This window comes from Aulonocara sp. 'chitande type north' Nkhata Bay, linkage group LG12 (genome assembly GCF_057382095.1).
Source record: "Aulonocara sp. 'chitande type north' Nkhata Bay isolate Kocher_YH1m ecotype deep benthic linkage group LG12, A_spYH_male_GT1.1, whole genome shotgun sequence".
Taxonomy (NCBI): domain Eukaryota; kingdom Metazoa; phylum Chordata; class Actinopteri; order Cichliformes; family Cichlidae; genus Aulonocara; species Aulonocara sp. 'chitande type north' Nkhata Bay.
In genome coordinates, this window is record NC_141355.1 from 39,641,005 (window position 1) to 39,668,975 (window position 27,971).

The following is a 27,971-nucleotide window of genomic DNA, read 5'->3' on the forward strand; positions in this document are numbered from 1 at the left end:
CCGAATTTGGCCACGATAGGACGTGGTCTCCCGGCCGTAGCCCGAATGTGGCCGAGGCGATGTACCCGATCGAAGACGATGTTCTTCACAGTGTCCTCCGGCAGCTTCAGGTGGGTTTTGATGAAGCTTTTTACCGTGGTCTCCGCGTCCTCTCCAGCGGCTTCAGGAATACCAGAAAATACCAGATTATCACGCATGCTACGAGCTTGTAGATCGATAACTGTTTCTTTTATTTTTTTATTTTCTTTATTGAGCTGGGTAACATTTTCTGTGAGACATTTCACCGACTCCCTTAGCGTGGCATTTTCAGCAGCAAGCGTTTCCACCTGCTGCTGGCTGTACTCCAGGGATTCTCGCAAGCATTTAAATTCTCGGTGAAGAATCTCCACCAAGGACAGCCTTGCGTCGAAACTGGACAATCGCTTGTCGATTGACTCCAGTATGTTGGCAATATCTTTGCCGGCTGGCAATGTTGAGCCGGGGGAATCTGCCGGGCGTTGTCTTTTCGACGACGGCGTCTCAGGTTTGGCCGGGGAAGCTGCACACTGGGCCTTCTTCATCACGAGATCCTGAAAGCACTGATCAATATAATCTTGGAGAGTCTTGTTGAGGCCAGTAGTAAAACATATGTTATTTTATGACCAGTAGTCAATGTAGTTGAATTATGATAACAGCTGTAGGACATATATTATCCTTTAGTTTAGATGGTGTGCTGTCTATATAGTTTAGTCCTTATTATACTCTTGAGTAAAAGAACATAATCATTTTGTAGGTCATTAGATAAAGTGTGCATCACTCTGTATCCTTGATCGGCTGTGAATGTCTTACACTGTTTTCTTGACATGCTTTTGTAACGCGGTTAAAGGACCAGGGCGCCTGACTGCAGCCTCATAGACAATGAGCTATCAGAATAAGATTCGACTATGGAGCCTGAGGGTGTGAATAAAACACAGGAAACAAAAGTAGAGCTCAATATATATATATATATATTATGTTTGTTATGAGAAGTGTATAGACGGATGTACAAAAGAAATAAAAACATATGCATATATATCACAAACAAAAATAATGTTGACAATACAAAACAGCTTATTAGGTTCCAAAAGGAGGTGGAATGAGGTGTGGTCCAGTATGAGATTTAGTTTAGTTCCATGGACCTGTGATAGGTCATGTGTCAACAGTTTGTGATTCAGTCCATAGGTTCACAATTCCTACCGCAACGTAGCGGTGGTCGGGTGGCTCGCCATCTCGCGCTGATCAGGGCTGATCGCGGGAGAAAAAAAAAAAAAACCTGACCTAAACAAGGTCAAAAACAGAAATTATCATTCACAGAAGAAAATGAAACAGCATTCTACTGCTGTGACAAAATAAATACATAAATAACAAAGACAAGTAATTAATGCCATGTTTCATACAACTATCAACAAACCATCATCTCTTATAATGAATTTCATTCAAAATACTGTTATAGAAAAACATTCTCATGGGTCTCATCAAAGTATATCAGCCATAAAGCTAATAACCATTATCCAAAGTTAATCAAATATATTTACAAAACTCATTTAATCACAGGTGTTGCGCAACAGATTCAATAATTTAAATGGAATTTAACTCAATGCAAAATCTCATAGGCCGTTTCGGCATTTCATCAGAAAAGTAACAAAAAACATCCAAAACGGACAAAACTACAAAAATCAAATCACTCGTTCAACTCTAGATACGTTAAGTCAACATTCGGCCATAATGGAATAAACAAAAACAACAATATTCAATATTGTTGAATATTGATGTTGAATCATAGAAGAAGGTTGCAAGCAGGAGGCTCGGTGTCTGGGGAGAAGAGATAAAACCACATACCATACCCCCACCTTCCTTCACACAGAAAGACAGGGAGCCAAGGTCAGGAGCCAGTCTCGCTAAGAATTAGAAAAACATGTGAAGATGTAGCTTTTTATGACTAGGTGGGGGTCGTCAGAAGCTATAAAAGGCTGTGTGATTCGCTACCATTTTGAGACAGGCGGTCGAACCTCTGACCAGCATCTTTCCCGTCCGGACGTTCCAATGCTCTGTATTGTTGAATTGTATGGAAATAAATGATTGTTGATTGAGCATTTATACACCGAGTACTGTCCTTCCTTCAGCCCAAAGATTAAAAGGATTGGGAGATTTTCAACAGTCTCTAAACTCTCCCCGTTGTTCTCCAGGGTGTTGGAGATTATTTAGACAAATATTGTTAGTTATAAGATAATTGATAAGTGTATTTGGTAATACTGAAGCTTAAATGAATTTGTTCAAATCTAAACTACCATTTGCTTTAATTTTCCGTCAAAATCTCCGGCGTCTGACGTCAGTTACAACATGAGTCGCTTACCTTGTCCGTCTTTGTGTGCTGCTGCTGTCAGTCTTATATTTTTTAATCTTCGTCTTCATCTGGTCCTGCCCCGCCTTCGTCTTCATCTGGTCCTGCCCCGCCTTCATCTTCGTCTGGTCCTGCCCCGTCTTCGTCTTCGTCTGGTCCTGCCTCACCTGGTCCTGCGGTTGCCACACCGCCGTCTGAGCCAGCTCGACCCGTTCCGCCTCGCCTCTGCCGGGCGTTTTCCGGGCCTCTAAGTTGGCATCATGGCCTTCAGGGACAGCCTCCGGAAAGAGTTCGTCGCCGCCGCTGGCATCGCGGCCGACCTCCGGACCTGCTCCGGACCTTGGTGTCCCCATCTCCTCAGACCTGACATGGGCTGCCCACATTCAGGTCCAGACCAAAAAGGCTAGGCAGCGCCTGTATCACCTACGACAACTGAGGAAGTTCAGGGTCTCTCCAAAGATCCTCAGGATTTTCTATACAGGCGCTGTGGAGAGCATCCTCACACAGAACATGACATCGTGGTTCGGGAACAGCTGTGTGAAGGACCAAAAAGCTCTCCAGAGAGTGATCCGTACAGCAGAACGCTGCTGCAGGATTGCTCTCCCCCCGCTTCAGGACACCTACACCAGGAGATGCCGGACTAGAGCAGCGCAGATACTGAAGGACCCGTCCCATCCTGGCAACAAACTGTTCCAACTTCTGCAATCTGGTAGAAGGTTCCGCATCATCCGGGCAAGGACAGAGAGACTCAAGAGGAGCTTCTATCCCCAAGCCATCCGTGCCCTAAACACACACACCCGCCCTCTCACATCATCTATAACTGACTGAGACAGGACTCTTCCAGACACTAAACCAAGGCACAATGTACATTTCAATTCCTTTAATTTTAAATATGTTTATGATAGGTTTGTAGCTTGTACCTATCCGCTGGAACGTTGAAGACAATATAATTACACTGCAAAGCAAGACACAAATAAGCAAAGTTCTTCATGTTTACTCGTGCACGGGAGAGAACCGGACAGAGTGCCGTTCCTTCACTTGGCCCCAGTTGCTCTCGTCCGTTCTCCCGTACCACTGCCCTTTTATTGAGGTTACATGAATATGCATAGGTTCATTAACATATGACGTCTACATACAAACAAAGAGTACCTTGCCTGTGTGTGTGTGTGTGTGTGTGTGTGTGTGTGTGTGTGTGTGTGTGTGTGTGTGTGTGTGTGTGTGGGGTACTGCTGATCAAGGGTCATAAAAGCACACAAGCAAACATCCTTGGTCAGGAAGGGGGTAGACCCCCCCTCATCCTAGATAACACCGTGAGGAAGTCCAGCAGTTCATTTAGAAACAAAAGCACTTAGACTAGAACAGACGCAACTACGTTAATCCTACCGTAAAACAATAAAGACAAGGCACGAACTCTCGTGCCCTCAGTGTGCTCTCTAATACACACAAAGTTTGCAGATTATTAAGTATGATCAAACCTCTACCAATCTACAACTAATTATAAACTCTAAGCATATATAAGTAAATATTTCTAAGCATAAATGACAATCAAAAATACAAACTCTAACAGTTTATATTGTCTATCCTGTAAAATAGTCAGATGTCTATTCATATTAATGTACAGAATTCAGCTTGCTGCTACTACTGCACATTCACTCAGTGTATATACTAATATACTAATATACTGTAGATATATATATATATATATATCTACAGTATATATATATATATATATATATATATATATATATATATATATATATATATATATATACTATATATATATACTATATATATATACTATATATATAGTATATATATATATACTATATATATAGTATATATATATAGTATATATATATATATATATATATATATATATATATATATATATATACTGTAGATATATATATATATATATATATATATACTGTAGATATATATATATATATATATATATATATACTATATATATATACTATATATATATATATATATATATATATATATATATATATATATATATATATATATATATATATAGTGTTCTTCCTCTACCCCCCCCCCCCCCCCCCCCCCCAATTTTTGCACATGTCGAGGAGCGTGTCAGGCTACATTTCACTGTGTGTTATACTTGTATAACTATGCATGTGACAAATAAAGAACCTTGAACCTTGAACCTCAGTGGCCGCCACTGCCTTCCAAGTGGTCATTCTCCTGATTGGTTTTGCCTGCGCCGCCGCTGTTGCCGTGTGCACGGTCGGCCTCCAGAACTGTCTTGGTCTTTGTGTTGTCGACCCCCGGGTCGACCCCCTGAACTTTTTTCAGACTGTTGTTGAGCTCTGATTTGGTTTTGTTGTTGATCTGTTTTCCTGTGTTCTTGAACTGTTTTCTTGTGTATTTGGATTCTTGTGCTCCTTGTTTTTTGTTTCGGCGCATTGTGTTCAATAAACCACCTTCACTCCTCCACTTCTGCCTGCGATTGGATCCTCATTTATTATTTTTATACGGCTTATCTCACTCCCCGTGACAGTAACATGCTTAAAACTCTGTTTGTCAATCACAGTTTACTCAATAAAATCTATTTTTATGAAATCACATATTTTAAAAGTCAGACATTCAGACATATCCGCCCGCCCGACCGACACACACACACACACACACACACACACACACACACACACACACACACACACACACACACACACACACACACACACATTACCACAGTAATTTTCACTCCTAAAATCATCTCTCAATTAACATGTTGATCAAACTTATACTGTGATTTATCTTTGAATAAGAATAAAGATGAATTACTATTAGCTAATATGGAAAAATATTAATAGCTCTGTTTTTGTCCTCTGATTATTTGTGGAGGACTTGAATCTCTCTCTACCCCACGTCAGATGACAATATCAACAAAAAGGTTATGTTATCTTGGTGAATGAAACCTTTGTTCTGGATATAACAGTTCGGGCTTCTCTTCAGAGTTTTGAGATAATTTCCATTTTTGTTAGTGCTATGTGAAAAAATTTAAATTGAACTGAACGGAATCCAGTCTCGTTTGCCAAATCAGTGCTCCACAAACACCAAAACATCACAGAGGAATTATTTAAATCAAATCAAATCAAATCAAATCAAATCACTTTTATTGTCACATCACATGTGCAGGCACACTGGCACAGCACATGCGAGTGAAATTCTTGTGTGCGAGCCCCACAAGCAACAGAGATGTGCAAACACAACAACACAAACGAGCAAAATACAAGAATGGCCAACCTGAAACTAATAAATATATGTACAATATATAATAGTGTATGCATTCCTGGATGTGTATACTAAATATTATCCTACGTGTGTGTGTGTGTGTGTGTGTGTGTGTGTGTGTGTGTGTGTGTGTGTGTGTGTGTGTGTGTATACACATTTTTACAAATTAAATAGTAAAAAATAAATAAATAAATAAAAAAATTAAATAAAATATAAATAAAATAAAATATATAAAAATATACAGAGTTGAATATGTGCAAAACAAGTGGCATTTATATACAGTGTGGAGTGCATAATGTTAAAGTTCCAGTAGTGAAGCTGAGGTGTCTATGACGTGTTCAGCAGTCTGATGGCCTGGTGGAAGAAGCTGTCTCTCAGTCTGCTGGTACGGGACCGGATGCTGCAGAACCTCCTTCCTGATGGAAGCAGTCTGAACAGTTTATGGCTGGGGTGACTGGAGTCCTTGATGATCCCCCCCGCTTTCCTCAGGCACCGCTTCCTGTAGATGTCTTGGAGGGAGGGAAGCTCACCTCCAATTATCCGTTCAGAGCACCGCACTACTCGCTGGAGAGCTTTGCGGTTGTAGGCGGTGCTGTTGCCATACCAGGTGGTGATGCATCCAGTGAGGATGCTCTCAATGGCACAGTGATAGAAGGTCCTGAGGATGCGGGGGCTCATGCCGAATCTTTTCAGTCTCCTGAGAAAGAAGAGGCGCTGCTGCGCCTTCTTCACTGTTTTGTTTGTGTGTACTGACCACGTAAGATCCTCAGCCTGATGTACTCCAAGGAAACGGAAGCTGCTCACTCTCTCCACAGCAGCGCCGTTGATGGTGATGGGGGTGTGTACTTCTCTGCACCTCCGGAAGTCCACTATCAACTCCTTTGTCTTTGCGACGTTGAGGGTGAGATGGTTGTCTTGACACCAGTGGGTCAGGGCGCTGACCTCCTCCCTGTAAGCCGTCTCATCACCGTTGGTGATAAGACCCACCACTGTAGTGTCGTCCGCAAACTTCACAATGATGTTGGAGTTGTTAGTGGCTGTGCAGTCGTAGGTGTAGAGTGAGTACAGGAGAGGGCTCAGTACACACCCCTGTGGAGCACCAGTGTTCAGTGTGATGGGGGATGAGGTGATGCTGCCCAGTCTGACCACTTGGCGTCTGTCAGACAGGAAGCTAATTTGACCAAGCTTAGTTTGACCAAACGCAGATCGGTAGGCATCAGCCCAAGTAAAACTTACCTTTGGACTTTAAAAGTTTCAGCTGAAAAGTTGTTCAAAAATACCTGAAAATCATTGTCAAATAGCAGCACAGCACGGTCTGAGAGGCTGAAACAGGGAACACAAATCTGCAGCTGCTACCACTTTTCCCAGGTAAGTCAACAAGTTTTACAGTTTCGATCCAACCCTACAAGTTCTGTCAGGGGGGTCATGTGGGGAATGCTGGGATTACGTACAAAAACTAAAAGCCATGAAGGGATTTCAGGAATTTAATTTTCTCTGTCACTGTGAGTTAAGGACCCACAAACTGACATACTTATTTCAAGTGGTCACAATTGATTATCATATGTCCATAAACTAATACTGGTTCATCTCATGTTTGAGCTCTACAACAACCCAGGTGACAATTTAAAATCTTAACATTTTTAACTGGTATTGTCAAATGAGCATATTGAAGGTTGTACTGCACACCTGCTAATAAACAACAAAAGTCAATCTCTAAATTAAACATGATCAGTGAGATATACTTGCTACTCTTGAACATTTCAAATTCACAGCAGGAGGAATTTGAAATGAAATAAATAAAATCATCAAATCAGAATGATCGTATATTTATTATTGATCCCAATACAATTTATTTTTTTTTATAAAAATATGCCTATGGAGATTTTGGCATTAAATTAATTATTTTTTTTGTCAACTGCCATTTATCCAATATGACAAACTGTAGTCTGTCCGTCCCACTATTCAGTTCAGTTCAATTCAACTTTATTTATACAGCGCCAAATCACAACAACAGTCACCTCAAGGCGCTTTATATTGTAAGGTAGACCCTACAATGATACATACAGAGAAAAACCCAAAAAACACACTGGTACTAAACTAAACTAAACTAAACTAAACTAAACACAAAGACCTATAAACAAGAAACTCAAAACAAAAACCAGAGACAAGAAAACCTTTCATAAAGCCAGAACATCTTACTATTCATCACTGATTGAAGAAAATAAGAACAACCCCAGGTTTCTCTTCAGCACTGTAGCCAGGCTGACAAAAAGTCAGAGCTCTGTTGAGCCAACCATCCCTTTAACGTTAACTAGTAATGACTTCATGAACTTCTTCACAAATAACATTTTTATCATTAGAGAAAAAATTACCAATAATCATCCCACAGATGTAATATTATCTACAGCTACTCTTAGTACCATTGATGTTAAGTTAGACTCTTTTTCTCCAATTGATCTTTCTGAGTTAACTTCAATAATTACTTCCTCCAAACCATCAACGTGTCTTTTAGACCCCATTAAAAAGGAGTTTTTCCTTTCTTCTGTCGTCAAAGTGCTTGCTCATAATGGGTCATATGATTGTTGGGTATTTCTCTGTATGTATTATTGTAGGGTCTTCCCTAAAAATATAAAGCGCCTTGAGGCGGCTATTGTTGTGATTTGGCGCTGTATAAATAAAAATGAATTGAACTGAATTGAAATTGACAGAACCGGTGACTAGTGATGGACATTTAGGCCTGCTGTAAAATTGGAGGCAGCTCGTTCGCACTAAACCCAAATATCGTTTCTGTCATCTCATCTGGATGAAGGCAGGGGCTGGCTGAAAACAACAATAAATTCTTCTCCTTGACAATGGGACTGTGTTATGATTCTCTGCGCCCATATCCTTCCAAGGCCACCTGTGTAGGCTGCAGACTGTTGATTATGGCTTAACTGGGTGAAGGGACAGTCTCCCAGTTGAACATAGGATACACATACACATGCACGTATGCCGGATGCTACTGTCTATACCGGCGAAGTCTCAACATTTACCCACTCCTGTTCCTTGTCATGTGTTTTCATGGTGTCAAGGTGTGAAGATTCATGTTTATTTTGTGCAGAATAATTTTTGTTTTCTGTTCTTATACTTATCTCACACCAGGAGCTCAGCTTGCATACAGGTCTCTTTTATTTTCCTCCACCATTGTGTTGTACATTTCATTGTTTTCCTTTATGCTACCTATTCTGACCTGTCTCCCCCATGTGACGTTTGTGTAATGCATGTATGGTCGAAAGAGGTCCAATACAAGCAACTGCAAGTGACAAATAAAGGCTTCATCATTATAATTTCTTAAAAACCTTTCAATTCAATTTAGTGTCAAAAACAGCAGCAGCAGCAGAAATGATTAAAACAGTATTTTCATAACCTGCAGTTCATGCCAACAAATGCTGGTTGAAGAAAGCAATGGCATCCCACAGAAGTGTGTAACCATCATGAGGAGGACGTACTGGGCTGCTGTTGCTGTGTATGGTTCTTGCACATACTACTGAGACCACTGTTTGTAAATAACTAAAAAATGAACAGTTTTTGTCTTTTTCCTTTAGACTTCAATTATCTAATCCAATGAAACAAAATATGACTAAATTGTTTTGTATTTGCAGAGAAAATTCACACACATACTGAACTCTGCTCAGCCCACAAATGCATTTTCCTTAAAAATGTGGAACAGTTTAAGGGAAGATAATTATTTCAAACTATATAAGATTTATTGATAGGAAGTATTTTTTAAAACAAAGAAATAATTGACCAGACATAAAAATTTCCTTACTTTTTGTGCTCAGTTTATACATTAGGTTAAAGGAATTTTAGGTCAGTGGGGGAACCCTTTAACTTAATGGACCAGAAAAAATATCAGGACCACAAGGAAATAGGACATTTTTCCAGTAGGTACAAATAATCAGACTTTGTTTAAGTTTAAGCAAAGAGATTTTAATAAAGCAATAATTAATGATGGAAAATAAAAGAGAAGTTATTAATTTATTCATTAACAAGTGCATCAAACAGGATCAAAATGAAGACAACATCTTAAATATAGCATATCTTATTAGAGCGAATTTACCTGAATTTCAGGAGCAGAGCCAAGGCTCAATACATGCCCCTTCCTGTTCTCTTTCTATATAAGGACGTAACTGTACTGTCCAAAATATCGGTCAACACAGTTACATAGGTTTGGATTGATGCTAAGTAACAAAATGATTTCTCATATAACCTTATACTCAAAAAACATGCTTTGAGTGTAATAAAACTTTAAAGGAACTGATGCTTTCAAAACACACAAAACCTTAAATAGCAAAGTTCATATAGTAAATAGCAATCCACACACACCATTTAATAAAAGAATAATAATAAAAATGTCAATCAGTTTTGACTTGAAGCTGGACAAATATTATCAACATCGCCTGCTTTCTTATGTCAAATTGTCATAGATTTGGTCAGAATAAGAATGAACTGTATCACTCATCCCAACATCCTGATCCAAGTGCAGAGTTAGCATTAGCACATAACTAATAAATAAAATAAAAAAAAAATCAAACAGTTCAGCTACTTTGTTCCTGTTTCATGACCTGCTGTTAGAAGTATAATTTGTGTTTCGGGCCAAATGAAACTATTTGTTTGTGTTACACAAAAAACTTCAGACCAATTTTTTTTTTCAAAGACTTACGACATGAGTTCAGTTTCAAACAGTATTCTGACAGCTTTTTAGCACAACTATGTTACCATAAGGTCCCAATAATACATTAATTGATGGCTGTATTCCATATAAAATCTGAATAAATTTAATGAGTTGCACTTAAAAAATACTATATTGTGTGTTTTATTACAGCCATTATTGGAACTGAATCTGCTTCATGGTGTTATCTTTTTTTTTAGATTTTTTTTTAATACAAAAACACCAGAGAAGAGAGCAAAAATGGTAATGCTCCAGCTCATTACTGATGACCAAACCAATCCCTGTTGTCTAAACTCACACTCTTTAACCAGCATGTCCACTGATGCCTCCACCTCTCTGAAAACAAATGCCAAATGACCACATTCATCATCATCACTAATCCAGCTCCTCAGAGAAATCTTCACAGCCTCTTGGTTGGTTCCATAAAAAGTCAGAATAACTTTCTCAGATAAAATCTGGCAGTCAAATGCCAGCGTTGACTGGAACCCTAAGTACAAAACATCTGTGGCGTTGTCTGTTGCACAGTTGTCTATGGTGACTGAGCCGTTGCTGAAAGTGAACATGTAAATGTCATTTCCATCACCTCCAACCAGATAATCTCCACCGGTGGACACCAAGATGTCGTTACCATCTGAGCCTTTGAGAAGAGAACTTTCATAACCAGACACTAAGATGTCCGAATAGATGGTGCCGATCACAGTTTCCACATCCTTCAACACGTCGCCCTCAGCGTCAGCGTAGTGGCCTTGGCCCGTCAGCAGGTTAACATAAACCCCTTCACCCTTCTCATGATCACCCCGATAGAGAACCGAGTCTCTGCCTGGACCTCCGTCCACCAGATCAGCTCCTGGTCCAGGAAGGAAGACGTCCCGGCCAGAGTTTCCCATCAGTGTGTCATTCCCATCTTCACCATATAGAGTGTCGTCTCCTCTCCCACCAATCAGGATGTCAGTTCCATTTCCTCCTACCAGTGTGTCATCTCCATCACCTCCATCCAAGGCGTCGTCCTTCCACCCACCAATCAGAGCGTTGTCTCGGTTGTTGCCTATTATAACATTCGACTGGGAGGGGCAGCCTTGCACTGTGTGAACCTCTGACAGATTTCTCTGAGCGCTGAGGTCCAAACGACAGTCCACCTGAGACTGTGTGAGAGTCACTTTGAAAGCTTCTACCTGATAGAAAGAGTCGTCTCCAGATGAGTTTAGAGACTTGAGTTTGAAATGGACGCCATCAGAGCTCTGAAATTCTAGATGCTGATGTTTTTCACCTTTAGCATAATTACGGAGAATGAATTCTAATCTTTCCTCATTTTTCATGATTCTAACATGAACATCATGTCTTGTTGGTTCCATTAAAACTGTTGAGTCCAGTATGACTCGACTTCCATCAAGGAAATCCATATCTACCAGCACAGTGTCAGTTTTCTGATCTTCTGCAAAGTTATCAATGATTACCATGTTTTCATCCCCATGTTTGATTATGTAAGTGTCTTTGCCTTCCCCTCCTATCATCAGTGCCCCCCCGGTGTGTGGATCCAGTAAATTATCATTGCTGTTTCCAACCATGATGTCAAATCCTGAGGAGCCGTACATTTCTTTCACTGATTCAACATCATTCATAATCATCACTTTCCCCCAGTGCATGCAGTTGCCTCTATCAAAATAAATCCTTGCTTTTTGATGAGAGTACACTATCTTTTTATAAAAATACATGCATAGATTGTCATAGTTTACTGGAAGTGGTTCAGAACTCAGGTTTCTGTAGTCGATGGTTAAAGGCAGCATTAAATCCTGTCCACAGCTGCTGATGTTGGGCTTCAGTCCAGCTGTTACTCCATCACTGGTCTTGATCTGCAGGTGCTGATAATTCTTTGATTCAAACCAGTTCTGTAAAATAACAGTTCTTCTGTCCTCTACCTGAACGATGATGCTCTGACCTGCACATCTACATGTTATATCCTGATATTGTTCTTTAAGGAAGAGCAGGTCCAAGGTTAGATCTGGTGATAGATTGTTGATGGTTTTCACTCCTTGTCCTGCTGTGATAATGTACCAGTCCTCTCCTCCTCTCCCCTCAATGAAATCATCTCCTAAATCAGGGACGACAACGTTGTGTTCTTTGTTTCCTTTGATGACATCACTATAGTTTGACCCGCGGACCTCTGTCACGCTGTCCAAAGCCTCATCCTTCTCAAGGTCCACCTCCAGAGGAGACGGGGAACTGCTGTAGTCAATGCTGAGGCTCTTTATACATGTGGTGAAGATGTTCCTCTGCAGGCAGTCAGCTTTGTTATCTGACACTGTGAAGGTGATCAGATCCTTTGTGATGAACAGCAAGTGTCTGTGTGCTGATGATCTGAACCAGTTCACTACAGTAACATCAAACACTGTGCTGCCATGGTGAGCCTCCAGATGAACATCATCACCTTCTACCCTGACTCCAAACGTATGAAGATTTGCTTCTATGATGGCCAGGTCAGTTTTCTCGTCTCTGGAGTAATTTTCAATGAGCACAGAGGAACGTTTTCTGCCTTTCACCATGTAAATGTCTTCTCCTTCAGCACCAATCAGACGATCTCGCCCTCCTCCCCCATCTATCAGGTTCCTTTCTCCATTTCCAATGAGTTCATCATCATACTGAGACCCAAAGATGTTTGTAACTGTGCGTAAAAGTGGCTGTGATGCATCAACAACTGCACCGCGTGCCTCGAACATCTTGTTAATCCCTCTGGCCACCAGCTGAACTGAAGAAACCACCGTGGAGGAAATCTCAAATAAGACTCCGTCTCCTGACATCATGTTCATGTGACGATAAGCTTCTCCTAAAAACCAGTTTTGTATTCCTACAGTATGACTGCCCTCATACATCAGCACAACATCGTTTCCTGACTTAGACACAGAAATGTGGCTGTAGGCGACTCTGAAATGCAGAGTGTCTTGTGCTGTGTAGGGATCGTAGTTGTTAATGACCGTTTCCCCTCCATTCTCAGGAATGATGTAGGTGTCCCTTCCTCCTGAGCCTTCGACATAACTTCTCTGTGGACCGAGGAAGAATGTGTCATCCCCTGGTTCCCCATGAAGTCTGTAATAGTAGCTCAACATGACTTCAATCATATGTTCGTCCTGTGGTTTCTGAACTGCAAAAAATCGATTAGAGTCTCTGTTTCCCCTGTATGTCCCGTACCTCGAATTGGTAAGAGTTTCATAACCTGAAACCACTGTCACAGATCCAGCTGGTATAAATATAAGTACTTTTTTTTCATATGTTTTGTGCTCTAATCCATGTGACTCTCCCAGACCAAGAATTATATCTTTGCTTCCATCTGTGTTAATGTTCCAGCATCGTCTTCTTGGACTCTCATCATGAGAAACAAAATAGTCCATGCAGAGCTCAGACTGACCCTCATCAGCGAGGCAGAAGTTAATACCTCCTCCATTCCAGGAGGAGGCGCCAGCAGTAAAATCAATGGCTGTCGTTCCATCCTGTTGCTTTGTGACTTTATAATATTGGTGATAATCTGAGATCTCTGCAACAAGTCTTCGTCCCTCCTCAATTTCGTCATAACGCCAGTCATAAAACACACTAGCCACATGTATAGCAAAGTGCATGATCCCTTTTCCAAAGCCAACAAAAACAGCAGCTATTTTGTCCAAAACTCCAGCGTCCGCTGGGAGGCTGTTCAGTTCATTCTGGATGCCCATATAAACATCATCAATGGCCATCCGCACTACTGATAGAGCCAGATTTATAGGTGCGATGAAAGGTGCCAGTTCAGGCTGAGCAACCTCAAGAACATCTAACTCAACTATTCCAATATCTAACGCAGCATCAATGTATCCCAGAGCATCTCCTCTCTCCAAATCTTGTTCTATATTGTAGATCCCAAATCCAATTCCCACTATTGGTATAACTTTCATAAAACCCTTCATTGCAGGGCTCCTAATGATCGTTGTTGCAGCTTTTGCGATTCTTGACTCTGAGGTCAGAGCTAATCTTTCAATAACAGATGTTGTCATAGCCGTCACTCCATGAGCCGTCTGCAAAGACCCCACCACACAGTCTTTGATGTTTCCCTCTTTAAAGGCACGATCAGCTCCTTTCAGTCCCAGCATGAGACCCAAAGCTCCAACAGCAGTTCCAGTCCTCTCTATATACTTGTTGACCTGATGGGAGGATGCTGAACTGTGCTGCTCCATCTCATGCACTGATGTCTCAATGTTCTCCAACATCTTTTCACTGTAATGTTGACTCTGTGGAGATAAATCAGCCCTGAACTCCACGGGCTCAGCACCAGCTCTCTCCGACACGAGCTTACATACAAACTGTCCGTTTTCTATTCGGGCTGTTCCCTCCTGAAAGTGCATTCCTGCCAGAGTTTCACCATATTTGTGCTGTAGTGCAGCATGGACCTCTTCAGCCAACGATGCAGATGCTCTCGAGAAATAAGATTCATGTTTGAAGGTATTTTCTAATTCTGAGGCTGAATTCAGGTCTCGCATTGTGACGTAGCCATCATCGTATCCTCCCAGTGTTCCAGATGTGGAAGGTCTCCCAACATCTCCAGATGTTTCTACAATACTGGGAGGTTGCTTAATTTTGTTTTTGTAAGTTTCGTAATCATTTAAGAAGGACTTTTCTTCATTTGAGTTTTTTATAAATATTTGGTATTCTGATGCTATTTTGGCAATTCGTTCATGTACATTATCATTAATGGGATGTATGTTTTTGTTGTTCCACTCAACAAACAGGTTATATTCAAATTTTAAGAACTTTTCTTCTGAGTCAGTGAATCCCCGTCTCTTTGTATCAAGCCAGCTTCCTCCTCTTGCCATTGAATGTTCTTCAAATAAAAAATCCAGGCCTTTTTTTTTTTCATATTGTTTTAAAGCCAGTTCCAGGGCCATAAGAGTCAGAGGGAATGTTCGGAAATTTCTCGCAGATTCCGATATAACCGATGCTGTGAAATATGTGGTGAACCAGGCCTCACTGGACAGTTTTTCATAACCTGTCCGACTTCCTTTAAAAACATCTGTGTGCTCCCCAAGAAAAACATTTTGAGCATATTCAGCATATCTTTGTTTTTGTTGTTTTATGTCATTATTATTCTTTAGATTTTGAAAAATGTTTTCTTGCATGTCTTTATAGCTTTCTTTCCCCGCCTGTTGATTAATACATTTCTTAATGTCATCAATTACATTATTGTTTCCTATTTGATTGTTGTCAAGCTTTTTTCCAACTGCATACACATACAGACTCTGAGGGTCAACTTCATATATCCAGTCATTGATCTTCAGGTATGTAGTCTTTTCTTCTCCATTCTTTGCATAATGACGTATTATATTTTTTATATCTTCTCCTGATTTAATCTCATAACATTCATTAAGGACTTGTCTTTTTTCACCTTCATTATCTATCCAAGTAATAGTTGTTTCAGGTTTCCCATTTATAATCTTTTTTTCTCTTTTCCCTATTTCATAATCTCTTATTTCTCCTGGATTGTTGACACTGATTTTCTTTGGTGCTGGTTGATCTGAGTGAAAGATTCCCCAAGACAGAGCCTCGAGTTCATCAATGGCAGATTTCATCTCGTTAACTTTATTTTGGTCAATCTCCTTAAAAACCTCTGGGTTAACAAACCTCTTTGGTTCATCTGGCCAGCTGTTTTCTTTTATGACACTTTGTTCTGGTTTTTTGTTTCTCCTGTTTTTTCCTCCACCCAGAAAGTTTCTTTCATTGGTAAAAACAGCCTCTCCTTTACTTCCAGGCTCGTTTCTCATTATTAAATCTCCGTTGCGATCAAGTATTGCCACCACTTTCTTGCTGTTGTCTTTATGTCTCCATTGCAGCCCCTCTGGAGAGATTTCCTGAGTGATTTTCTTGCCTGTGTGTGTGACTTGGATGAGAGCGTCCCTCACATGAAGCTCTGTCTTGATGTTATTTTCATGGAGGTCCCTCAGCAGAGTTTCCATGAATCGTTGGTCTGATCCAACCTCACAGGCCACCACACTCGTTGTTTTGATTTTATCGCTGCCTCTGTTTGTCCTTTCGATGATTTTTGCCACATCTCCTGAACTGTATCCTGACAGTCTCATTTCTCCTGCGTTGTCTCTTTTACCATGACCTACCAGCACCAGTCTGCTGTCCTCTGACAGAGACACTGGTTCACCGTGGATCAGTTTGGGTCTTTGGTTTTCATCAAGAACATAGACAGAACTAACTGTGGGATGTTTGTCATACAAATATTCAGCAGCTCTTCTGACCACAGGGTCATTTTCCATCATTACGATCTGCTGGTGGTCATACTGTGTGGTGTGATCAGCTGGTCTTTGTGGGATTTTGTAGCTGGAAACTGAGTCAGGTCGATCCATCACCTGGTAAATCTGCTGATTGTTCTGGTTGGTTTCTAAGACTGTTTGGAGGCCGCGGAGCATAAAAACCCGAATGAAGTTCTGGTGGAACTGTGTGGTTGTGTTTCCATCGAGAGAGAAAACTGGAGCAGCTTCCAGAGATGGTTTCAACATCAGCTTTGCAAGTGAAGCTCCATCAAGTCCAGACACAGTTTGTCCACCTTCTGAAACACTTCCAAATATTTTCACTACAGTGTATCCGTCTGCTGCTGGTACACAGGAGTCGTTGAACAGGCAGTCCTTGGTGACTTTCACGGAGTAATGAGGATCCATGCTGTATTCCTGCTGGACTCTGTCACTGGTGGATTTCTCTGTGTCGGTCATGATCAGAAGCTTTTGGTTGTAGCTGTGGGAGATCTCTGAAGCACCCAGCAGCCAGTCTTGTACCTTCTGTTTCTCGATATGTGCCAAGAAGGTGTTAAAGTCCTGAAAAATGAAGCAAAGAGTGAAATGAGAGAGAGCTCCAGGATAACTGTTTTGGTCTCAGTTAATTTCTATAAGGTGAAATTTCTGAGCATTTTTTGGCTCTGTGGATATAATGTGAAGAATCTGTTCTGCTGAAGTAAACCTGCAGTTTGAGCCTGACGCTCAGTTGGCCCTGATCAGCTGTTTTGGTCTCATCAGTGAGGACCACCATCAGGTAACATAAGTGACCCCCCATTACATTTCAACTATACAACTACTGTCAGGTCCATAAATATTGGGACATCGACACAATTCTAACACTTTTGGCTCCATACACCACCAAAATGGATTCCAAATGAAACGAAGAAGGTGTGCTTTAACTGCAGTCTGTCAGCTTTTATTTGAGGGTATTTACATCCAACTCAGGTAAACGGTGTAGGAATTAGCACAGTTTGCATATGTGCCTCCCACTTCTTAAGGGACCAAAGCTAATGGGACAGAATAAGAACCATAAAGATAAATAAATAAATAATTTTTTATTTATATAGCACCTTTCAAGACAGAATCACAAAGTGCTGCACATAAGATTACAAGTCATAAAAAGATTTAAAAAGAGAAAATAAAACAGGCAAAAAATTAACCAAAAGCAGTTTTAAAAAGGTGAGTTTTGAGTTGTTTTTTAAAAACATCTACTGAGTCCACAGTTCTTAACGTTTGGGGGAGAGAGTTCCACAGTCTCGGGGCCACAGTGGTAAAAGCTCTATCACCCTTAGTCCTCCTCTTAGTATTTTTTATAGCTAAGCCCTGATCAGATGACCTCAGAGACCTGCTAGGGACATAGGGCTGTAGCAGATCAAATATGTAGGCTGGTGCCAGTCCGTGCACAGCTCTGTAGGTCAAGACCAGGATCTTAAAATCGACTCTAAATTGAACAGGAAGCCAGTGTAACTGAGATAATAACAGTGTCACATGTGAGTACTTGGAGGATTTTGTCAAAGCCTAGCTGCAGCGTTTTGCACAACCTGCAGACGATCCAGAGAACCTTTGCTTAGACACATAAACAGCGAATTACAATAATCCAAGCATGAAGAAATAAATGCATGTATAGCAATCTCCAGTTCAGAGCGAGATAAAATCGGGCTCAGCTTAGCCACATTTCTTAAATGATAAAAACAAGACCGAACCAAAGATTTCACATGTCCATCCAATGTGAGACTCGAGTCAAAGGTGACACCTAAATTCCTGATAGAGGATTTAACATAGAGTGAGAGAGGACCGAGGGCTTTCACTATCTGCGATAGAAACCTATCAGGGGCGCATACGAGGACTTCGGTTTTCCCCTCGTTGAGTTGGAGGAAATTTGCAGTTTGATCGAATCTAAGCAATCATTCAGACGCTGAAGCTTAGATAAATCCTGGGGCATAAAAGAAACGTACAACTGAATATCATCAGCATAACAGTGATAAGAAATGTCCTCAAAAGAGCCGGAGAGCAGGAGTAACAGTGTCACTAATGGTGTTGAATAGCACCTTAGGATTGCCTTTGCTCTTTGTAACCAAGTGTGAGAAATGGGCAGCCCTCGTATCTCTGATCGCATTATTAAAAGAAGCTAAAAGATCCTTAAGATAGAGGAGGTGAACATTTAGACGAGTTTTCCTCCACCTGCGCTCCGCTTTACGGCAATCACGTTTTAGACAACGAATACTGTCATTTACCCAAGGAGGAGATTTGGAGGCAGAAACACTCCTCGTCTTAACCGGACAAATTTCATCTAAAACAGAAAGGCAATAATTATTAAAAAGACTGGTTGAGAAATCAACACCATTTTGAGGTGATAGCTGTAAGTTAAAAGCATCCACAAATTTCTCCGCTGTGGAGGAGTTTAAGATGCGAGAGCTAACCATCCGTCTGACGGGGGACAAAGGCTCATTAAAAGACAAGTTAAAAACAATAACATAGTGATCAGAAATAAAAATGTCCTCAGAGCAAATAAAATCAATATTTAAACCCAAAGTAAAAACAAGGTCCAGTGTGTGCTGTGTGTAGGACCGAACACACGCTGAATCAAATGAAAAGAATCCATAATGTTCATAAAGTCTCTGGCGAATGGGTCGGAGTCATCATCAACGTGAATGTTAATGTCATGATCTAGTCCGCGTTTCTTAGTTTGTGTCCTTTCATGTGTAAGTTCCTGTTTTATTGTGAAGGTCTGCGTCTTATGTGAGTGTTTTCAGTTTGTCTCCCTGGTCTCGTCAGGTTAATCACTCCCAGCTGTGTCCCCACCTGTATGTAATCCCCCTGTGTTCTCTGAGTGTATTTAAGTTGTGTCCTCTGTCATAGTAGTTGCTGGTTCGTCTGTGTTGTTTCCCCTCGGTCTCCCTGCGTCTCTCCGTATGTAATTCCCCGGACCTCCCTGCATCTTCGTTTCTGGTTTGTTTTGTTAGTTTTACCCAGTTTAGGTTTTCCTGTTTCACCTTCACCCACGCCATTGCTGTTTGTATTTTCTTTTGTTAAATAAATACTCATCTGCACCAGAGCTGCCGCATTTTGGGTCCTATCTCCAATTCCACACGTCTGCCACCGCGGTCGTGACAGTTAAAATCCTCAACTATAAGCACTCTAGACAGCTTCATAGTAGCGGATAAGAAGTCACTGAGCTCCAATAAAAATAACCTGTTATATCCAGGTGGACGATACAGCACAGTACAAAGGATCCTTGTTACCAATTTTAAGCAGCTGCAGCTCAAACGAGCAAAAAAGTCCAGTTTTCACGGAGCGGCAGGAGAAACGGTCCTGGAAAGCCACGCCAAGCCCACCACCCCGACCAGACAACCGAGGCTGGGTAATAAAAGTATAGCCATCCGGGCAGAGTTCAATAAGTGACGAGTAGTCTACATCCCGCTGCCAGGTCTCAGTCAAGAGTAAATAATCCAGTTTTTTAGATAATATAAAATCATTCAACAAGAATGATTTATTAGAGAGAGATCGAGCGTTAAAAAGCTCCATATTCAGTGAGCTAGAAGCCTCATTATTTGCAGAGGCTCGAGTTAAGGGACGTAAATACACAGGGTTCGAGCCGTCACGCTCGTAGAGTCCACTCACCGAGGGAAGAAAAAGCCAGCCTGCAGAAGAGTCTGGATAAACCCTCCTGAGGTGGCAAGGTCTCAAAGAGCCGGGCCCAGCGTATCCAAACAAGGCCGTGGAAAACAAGTCCCCCTCCATGGAGCTTTTCTGGACACAGGAGACAACGCACGGTCGACGTCGCTTACCAGCCAAACCACGCCGCCAGTACATCCTGAGCTTTACCTGAATACCTCCTCTTCTCCCTCTCCTTCTCCGTGGTCTAGAGGGACCACTGAAATCGCCTGACGAGGATCCAGCTAATGGAGGAGGGTGGAAAATGCCAGAGGATGATGAGACATCGTGTGGCATCATAGAGGATCGGATGGATAGCAAAGCCAGGCGATCATACACCAGGGCCGCAAATACATCATTAAAACTGAGTGAGAACAGTAGAGCAGAAAAAAACAACACAACAGTAGTAGAGCGCGACAAACTGCACCCGGCAGTGGCAGAGCCAAACACAGGCGCCATCATACCGGAAATCAAACATTCATTTTTTAATACTTGGTTGCAAATCCTTTGCAGTCAATCACAGCCTGAAGTCTGGAACAAATAGACATCACCAGACGCTGGGTTTTCATCCTGGTGATGCTCTGCCAGGCCACTACTGCAACCATCTTTAGTTCCTTGTTGCTTGTTCTTGGGGCATTTTCCCTTCAGTTTTGTCTTCAGCAAGTGAAATGCATGCTCAATCGGATTCAGGTCAGGTAATTGACTTGGCCATTGCAAAACAGTCCACTTCTTTCCCTTCAATTCCCAGCAGTTTGCTTTGGGCCATTGTCCATCTGCACTGTGAAGTGCCATCCAATGAGTTTTGAAGCATTTGTCTGAATATGAGCAGATAATATTGCCCCAAACACTTCAGAATTCATCGTGCTGCTTTTGGCAGCAGTCACATCATCAATAAATACTAGAGAACCAGTTCCAATCAATCAATCAATGGCAGCCATACATGCCCACGCCATGACACTTCCACCACAATGCTTCACTGATAAGGTGGTATGCTTAGGATCATGAGCAGTTCCTTTCCTTCTCCATCCTCTTCTCTTCCCATCACTCTGGTACAACTTGATCTTGGTCTCATCTGTCCATAGGATGTTGTTCCAGAACTGTGACGGCTTTTTAGATGTTGTTTGGCAAACTCTAATCTAACCTTCCTGTTTTTGGGGCTCACCAATAGTTTACACCTTGTAGTGAACCCTCTGTATTTACACAGGTGGAGTACTCTCTTGATCGTTGACTTTGACACACATACACCTACCTCCTGGAGAGTGTTCTTGATCTGGCCAACTATTGTGAAGGGTGTTTTCTTCACCAGGGAAAAGATTCTTCGGTCACCCACCACAGTTGTTCTCCGTGGTCTTCCGGGTCTTTTGGTGTTGCTGAGCTCACCGGTGCGTTCCTTCTTTTTGAAAATGTTCCAAACAGTTATTTTGGCCACGCCTGATGTTTTTGCTATCTCTCTGATGGGTTTGTTTTGTTTTTTCAGCCTAATGATGGCTTGCTTCACTGATAGTGACAGCTCTTCGGGTCTCATCTTGGCAGTTGACAGCAACAGGCTCCAGATGCAAACAGCACACTTGAAATGAACTCTGGACCTTTTATCTGTTCATTGTAATTGGGGTAATGAGGGAATAACACACACCTGGCCATGGAACAGCTGAGAAGCCAATTGTCCCATTACTTTTGGTCCCTTAACAAGTGGGAGGCACATATGCAAACTGTTGTAATTCCTACACCGTTCACCTGATTTGGATGCAAATACCCTCAAATAAAAGCTGACACTCTGCAGTTAAAGCACATCTTGTTTCATTTGGAAACCATTGTGGTGGTGTATAGAGCCAAAGATGTTAGAATTGTGTCGATGTCCAATATTTATGGACCTGACTGTATTTCACATAAGAGGGGACTATTTATTAGATTAAATTGTAATTCTGTAATTAATCCTGTAGTGAACTAGCAATTTGTCAGGATTCAAATTATGATCCTTGAGAGCCTGAGAGCCTGGTTTATCATTGCAGAAACAGGTTTGGAGCCCTTGGGTCCTCCATAACTGGGAGTGATGAACTCAACTATTTGTAATTGTCTTATTTTCTGATCCCTACTTAAGAGAGATCAGGAAATAAGAGAGAGCTTCACTATGGAGCAATTATTCTGTTGACTTGTGTGTTGGAGGCCTGGGCCAACTAACTGAAAATCCTTCTGATGTCAGTCTTGCTCTTTGACTTTTTTAAATAAGCCTACTAACTTTTATTCTGACTCAGTGATCTGAGTCTGATTTGCACCAAAGACTACGAAAGTGTCAGGAAACAGCTGTGTGTAGGCAGGAGATGACACAAAACCACAATTTACGACACAAGGACAAACTCAAAAGGCACAGCTTTTTTTAACTGAAGAACAAGGAGCGATACAAAACTACACTGGGAGAAACTAAAGCTAAGGCACAGGGAAGACACAAGGAAATGCACACAACCGTGAGGGAAGACATGACACATAACAGAGGGAGATTCTGACATAAATACACAGACGTAATGAGGGAAGTGGAAACACATGGGGAGCACAGCTGAGGACAGTTACACATAACAAGTCAGGGAGGACACAGAACTAAAAATACTGCAAGATGCGGACATTAAACGTAAGACAGGAAGGACACAGAGATGCAGACAGGAGGGGAGAGAGAGCACGGGGAGAGCACAGACATAACGGGCTGGGGAAACATGGAATAAAACACAAGGGGAAACAAAGTAGAAGAACTCAGATATACTGAGGGAGACACAGAGGGTAAAGGCATGAAGGGAACTCTAACAAACCATAGCGTACAGAATAACATAGTATACAAGAGAACTAAAAAATAACATGGAATTATCAAAAATGTACCTCAACTCAAAACACTGGGTCAAGAGACCCAGGATCATGACAGAAAATATAATAATTAATGGCTACATTATTGGAGTTGTATTTTAGTATTGTATTGTAGTATTTTATTTGTGTAGTCACAATACAAAGCAACAGAGACCTCAAGGAACTTTATATTGGAAGATAAAGACCCTACAATAATACAGAGAAAGCCCCAACAAGCAGAAAATTCCTCGTGACGGGGGTTTCAAACATAAGTCCTGTGGGCCAGAATCAGCTTAACAAAGACTCCAATCCATCCCACTGGATGGCTTTGGAAAATTTGAAGGCCATAAAGTTTGGATCCGTTACCTAAATGCAGAGTAATGTAATTTGATATTTTGTTCAAGTTTGCTGAAGTTTAAACCAATTGCTCCTTGGTTTGTTTTTTTGCATTCTACCCTGCTGATGTGACTCTTTATATAGCGACTGGTTGTTATATGCTATGGTTCTTCATATATGAGGGTTCGTCGCTACTCTGCCATGCAAAGAAAGAGAGCAGACATAAATTCAATGTTATCAGACTTCACTCCGCAGATGTCACCAACATTAACTATTGAGGGGTTCGGGGGAGGGAAGGGGGTGTGGCTGTTGCCGCACAACAACCAACACATAAACTATGCCATTGTCATTTTGAGTGAACTCATAGCCACAGAGATGAATAACAGTGATGCTCAGTACTCGTTCCCTTATACATCAGTGTTGAGTTTGCTTGGTTACCTTTGTGTACGTGCATTATCCGCTTATCTAACGTAAAACATATGGCTAAGTTAACAGTGGTATCTCTAAATGTTAAAGCCAGAATTCTGCCTTTAAACGTGCAAGCATCCTTGATTACCTACATAGGCAGAAAGTGGATATACTGTAGCGCTGTTGCAGGAGACCCACCTCAGATAAGTGGTTGTGAGGAAAATGCAAGATAAATACTATATAGCTATTGTAGCTTCAAGTGATAGTTCTAAAACTAAAGGGTTTATGATATTGATGAAGCGTAACACTAATATACAAGTTGTGAAAATTATGTCTAGTTTATTGGGGAGGTGGGCGTACTGCTGCGTTATTTTACTGGGGGAGAAATGGGTACGCTGATTCACAATAATCGAACTGGCTTCATGAAAGGCAGGTTAGCCTCTGACAACATAAGGCGGCTCCTCCATATTATTGATGAACCTACATTTAGTATATTTGTGGGACAAGACAGGGATGTCCACTCTCACTACTTCATCAATACGTAAAAAAACAACTTCTTTATCCCTGTCTCTATAGGGTGTACAAAACACCATATTTCATTATATGCCGATGATGCCTTAGTATCCATGTCAGATATCCAGTTGACCTTACCCACACACCCCCATAGTGCTGTCTGTAGCCTCTATTGTTAAAAACAACTATTGTGATAGTCTAAAAAAGATAGAAAAGGACATTAATAGATCGACGCCCCTGCACGTGTCAGTGTCAGCTCGGATCGCTGTAGTTAAGACAATGTATTACCAAGAATTATTTTTTTAAGTTCATGCTCCCTTAAGCCCCCCCCAGTCGACTACTTGAAAAAAGTGGACTCCCTGCTCAAGTCAAAGTGGATATATTGCAAAAATCCAGACCAGAAGGAGGATGGGCAGTCTCAAACTTCAAACTATATAATTTGGCGTTCACGTTGAAACATATCAGGCAGTGGTTGGATCCCGATGCATAGGCCTCATGGTTAGACACTGAAAAACATCTTGTAACTCCGATCAGACTACAGGACTTTCGTTGCTCTGGGATTTCACTCAAACAGTGCGACAGAAGCTAATAATTTAGTTCTTAGGTGGCGTGACAAAGTGGCACAAGCACACCCCTTTATGGCAAAACTATCACTTGCTAACTGGGTCCAAAACCTTCGCTAAAGACCCATGGGCTTAAAGCCCTATCCAGGTGTTAGAGGATTTAAATGGTACAAATTCAATGCTCAGTTTCCAGGAGCAGGTTACTCGTTATAGTCCCACAGCAGTTCCTATTTCATTATTTTAGATTACGCTCGGCACTCAAAATCGCATAATATTCAGTGGGGAGACAATTTAATTACACTCAATTGTAGAGCTGGTGCAAAACTCACCTAAGAGAATAGTTTAATTTATCTACACGAAACTATTAAAGCAGTTAAAATCCCAAAATTTTTCTACTAAAGAATGGCAGCAAGACCTGCCGGACCAACAGGAGAAGATAGCCTGGGCCAATGTCGACAGTTCATCAAAGAACCCCAGCAACCAATTTATCCATTATAAGATACGCCGTTAAATGTACGTAAGAGATTCCAGATAAAAATAACCTCTCATCCTTACTGCACATTTTGCTCGACAGCTACTGTTGGAAACTTAATGGATTCTTTATAGGATCTCCAAAAGTTGAATCTGTTCATCTGGACGTAGCGTTTTGTGGGAGAAACGTTTCGTCACTCATCCAAGTGACGTCTTCAGTCTCAGCTGACTGCAGGTTTCAATCTTATAAACAGGACATTTGCATAATGACTGAAACCAGCCCACTGAAGGAACAATGGGCTGGGAGGTCAGTTCCTTAATCATAATTATGCGAATTCTCATGACCATTGATCAACAACCACTGACCTCCCAGCCCATTGTTCCTTCAGTTTATAAGATTGGGGAAACCTGCAGTCAGCTGAGACTGAAGAAGTCACCTGGATGAGTGATGTAGTGTTTACCTCCCATAAAATGTTACATCCAGATGAAAAGAAACAACAAATGCAAAATCAACAAATGATGAACATGAATACAAATGCAGACAGCCACTCACGCTCCAATTTGGGTCATAAATATTTTGTACTTGTCAATCAGACTGCATAGTTGTGAAGGGAGTTTTGTAACCTTGTAAACTGAAATATCTGAAAATTCTATGTTTGTGCATCAATGGATAAGAATTTTTTGTCTGTAAAAAAGATTTGTGTTGGTAAAAAATTATTTAAAATTATTTATGTGTCTCTGCTTACAGATACAAAGCAAAAAACTTAAACTTGCAAGTACGAATTTTGACCCAATTTTTCTTCCTTTCAGCTGATTGGTCAATGTCATGTCAATCAAAAATGTAAAAATCCAACCAGAGAACAGATGGGGTTGGCTGGCAGAGTGGTGCTTTACTGAGCTTCAGGTCCTGGAAGGGTAATAACTTTTAAGATGGAGTATGGCGACAGCACTTCTGCGATGTCCTGGGTCACCCCCTGACTTTGTGTTAAAGTAATACTAAAGAAATAATGGTAAATAGATCAAGCATAAAATTTTCAGATATTTTGGTTTACAAGATTACAGTCTGATTTACAAGCACCAAATATCTATGAACGCAATTTGAGCCCATGTGAAAGAACAAAGAGAACAGATAGACACAGGTAATTTTGTCACGGTCCTGAGTCTGTGGACTCAGTGTTTTTCCGTTTTTATTAGTTATCCCTGATTTCACGATGTGTTTTTGCTAGTCTCTTGGTTTTGATTTCTGTTTCTAGTGTTCCTAGCTCCTCAGTTCCTTAGTGTTTCTTGAGTTCTAGTTTCTAGGTTGTGGTTCTGTGTTCCTTCTGTTTAGTGTACCGACATCCCTGCCGGTGTGTTCCCTTTGTTCTCTGTCAGCTATATCCTCTAGTCAAGTCTGCGTCTGTTATGTTTCCTTTTTTACGTTGAAAGTCTGTCCTATGTCAGTGTATGGAGTTTTGCTTCCCCTTGGTCTTGTCATGTCAGATTACTCTCAGCTGTGCTCTCCTCCTGTGTCTCATTCCCCTCATTATCCCTCAGTGTATTTAAGCCCGGTGTTTCTTGTTGCTTGTGGCTGGTCCATCTGGTCTCCCCAAGTCTCCCTGTGTTTCTGCCGTATGTAGGTTTTAGGTCAGTTTAGGTTTCTGTTAGTTTCTTCGTATGCCATTCTCTGTTCCTCCTGTATCCTGTTCACCTCACAAAATAAAGCTCACTCTCCACATCTACGTCAGTGCCTGCATTTCGGTCCTTGCCACAACCCCACACATCTGCCATCGCAGCCATGAAAAATTTACTAGGCTGATTTATAGATTAAAAACATGGAGATGAGCAAAGGACAAGCTGGATGCAAAAGTAAAAAAATAAAAACAACAAAAAATATAAATAAACAAGACTCAGAGAAACTAGAAAAACTAAGCTCAAGAAAAAGTAATTTGGAACTCAGTACATAAGTCATTCTAAACCTCCAAAGAAGAGAAAAGTATATGCATATAGTTATTTGGGCTGGATCAGATGACACTGCATCCTTCCTTAGTTATGCTGCAATAGGTCTAGGCTGCTGGGGGACTCCCATGATGCATTGAGTATTTCTTCTTCAGTCACTATGTGTTTATACACCTCTCTTCCTGTCTTCCTCGACTCACCTGCATGTTATAAGGGAACTTTCCCTTCCTGTTGCCAAAGCGCTTTCTCATTGATGGTTGTCTGATTGTTGGGGATTTCTCTGTATTATTGTAGGGTCTTTTTGTTATTTTCTTTCCACAAAGACACTATATGAATCATAAATCACTTGCCTACTATAGCTCGCCCACATATCAAACACTTCAAAATGTACTTTTCTTTAATGTATGTTCTTTATTTTACAATATAAAATGCTTTGAGGTGACTGCTGTTCTGTTTTGATTTAGTGCTGTATAAATAATTAATAAATAAAAGTTGAATTTAACAGATTCTTTTTCATGAAAGTTCACCAACCTTCTCCTTTGTAATGACAAATGCTGTGAAGTTCTCACAGTCCTGATGTCCATCCAGCAAACTCATTGGGTTTTGATCATCCAACCTAATGCAAGGTG

At 41.0% G+C, this 27,971-nt stretch overlaps 1 protein-coding gene across 1 annotated transcript; it reads right to left on the minus strand.

The window, feature by feature from the left end:
* Positions 1-9,665: 9,665 nt before the first annotated feature.
* On the minus strand, positions 9,666-27,941 carry LOC147318117 (uncharacterized). Its single transcript, XM_086257795.1, has 2 exons — positions 27,874-27,941; positions 9,666-17,170 (listed from the first exon to the last, which is right to left on the minus strand). Exons 1-2 carry the CDS (start codon positions 27,937-27,939, stop codon positions 10,514-10,516), a joined length of 6,723 nt encoding a protein of 2,240 aa, XP_086113921.1. The 5' UTR covers positions 27,940-27,941; the 3' UTR covers positions 9,666-10,513.
* Between the last annotated feature and the right edge of the window lie 30 nt (positions 27,942-27,971).

Excerpts from the sequence above, each read along its gene's own strand:
- LOC147318117 (XM_086257795.1), bottom strand. The coding sequence starts at position 27,939 with ATGAGTTTGCTGGATGGACATCAGGACTGTGAGAACTTCACAGCATTT. Across the intron at positions 17,171-27,873 it reads TTGTCATTACAAAGGAGAAG|GACTTTAACACCTTCTTGGC; the intron begins GTTGGTGAACTT and ends TTCATTTTTCAG.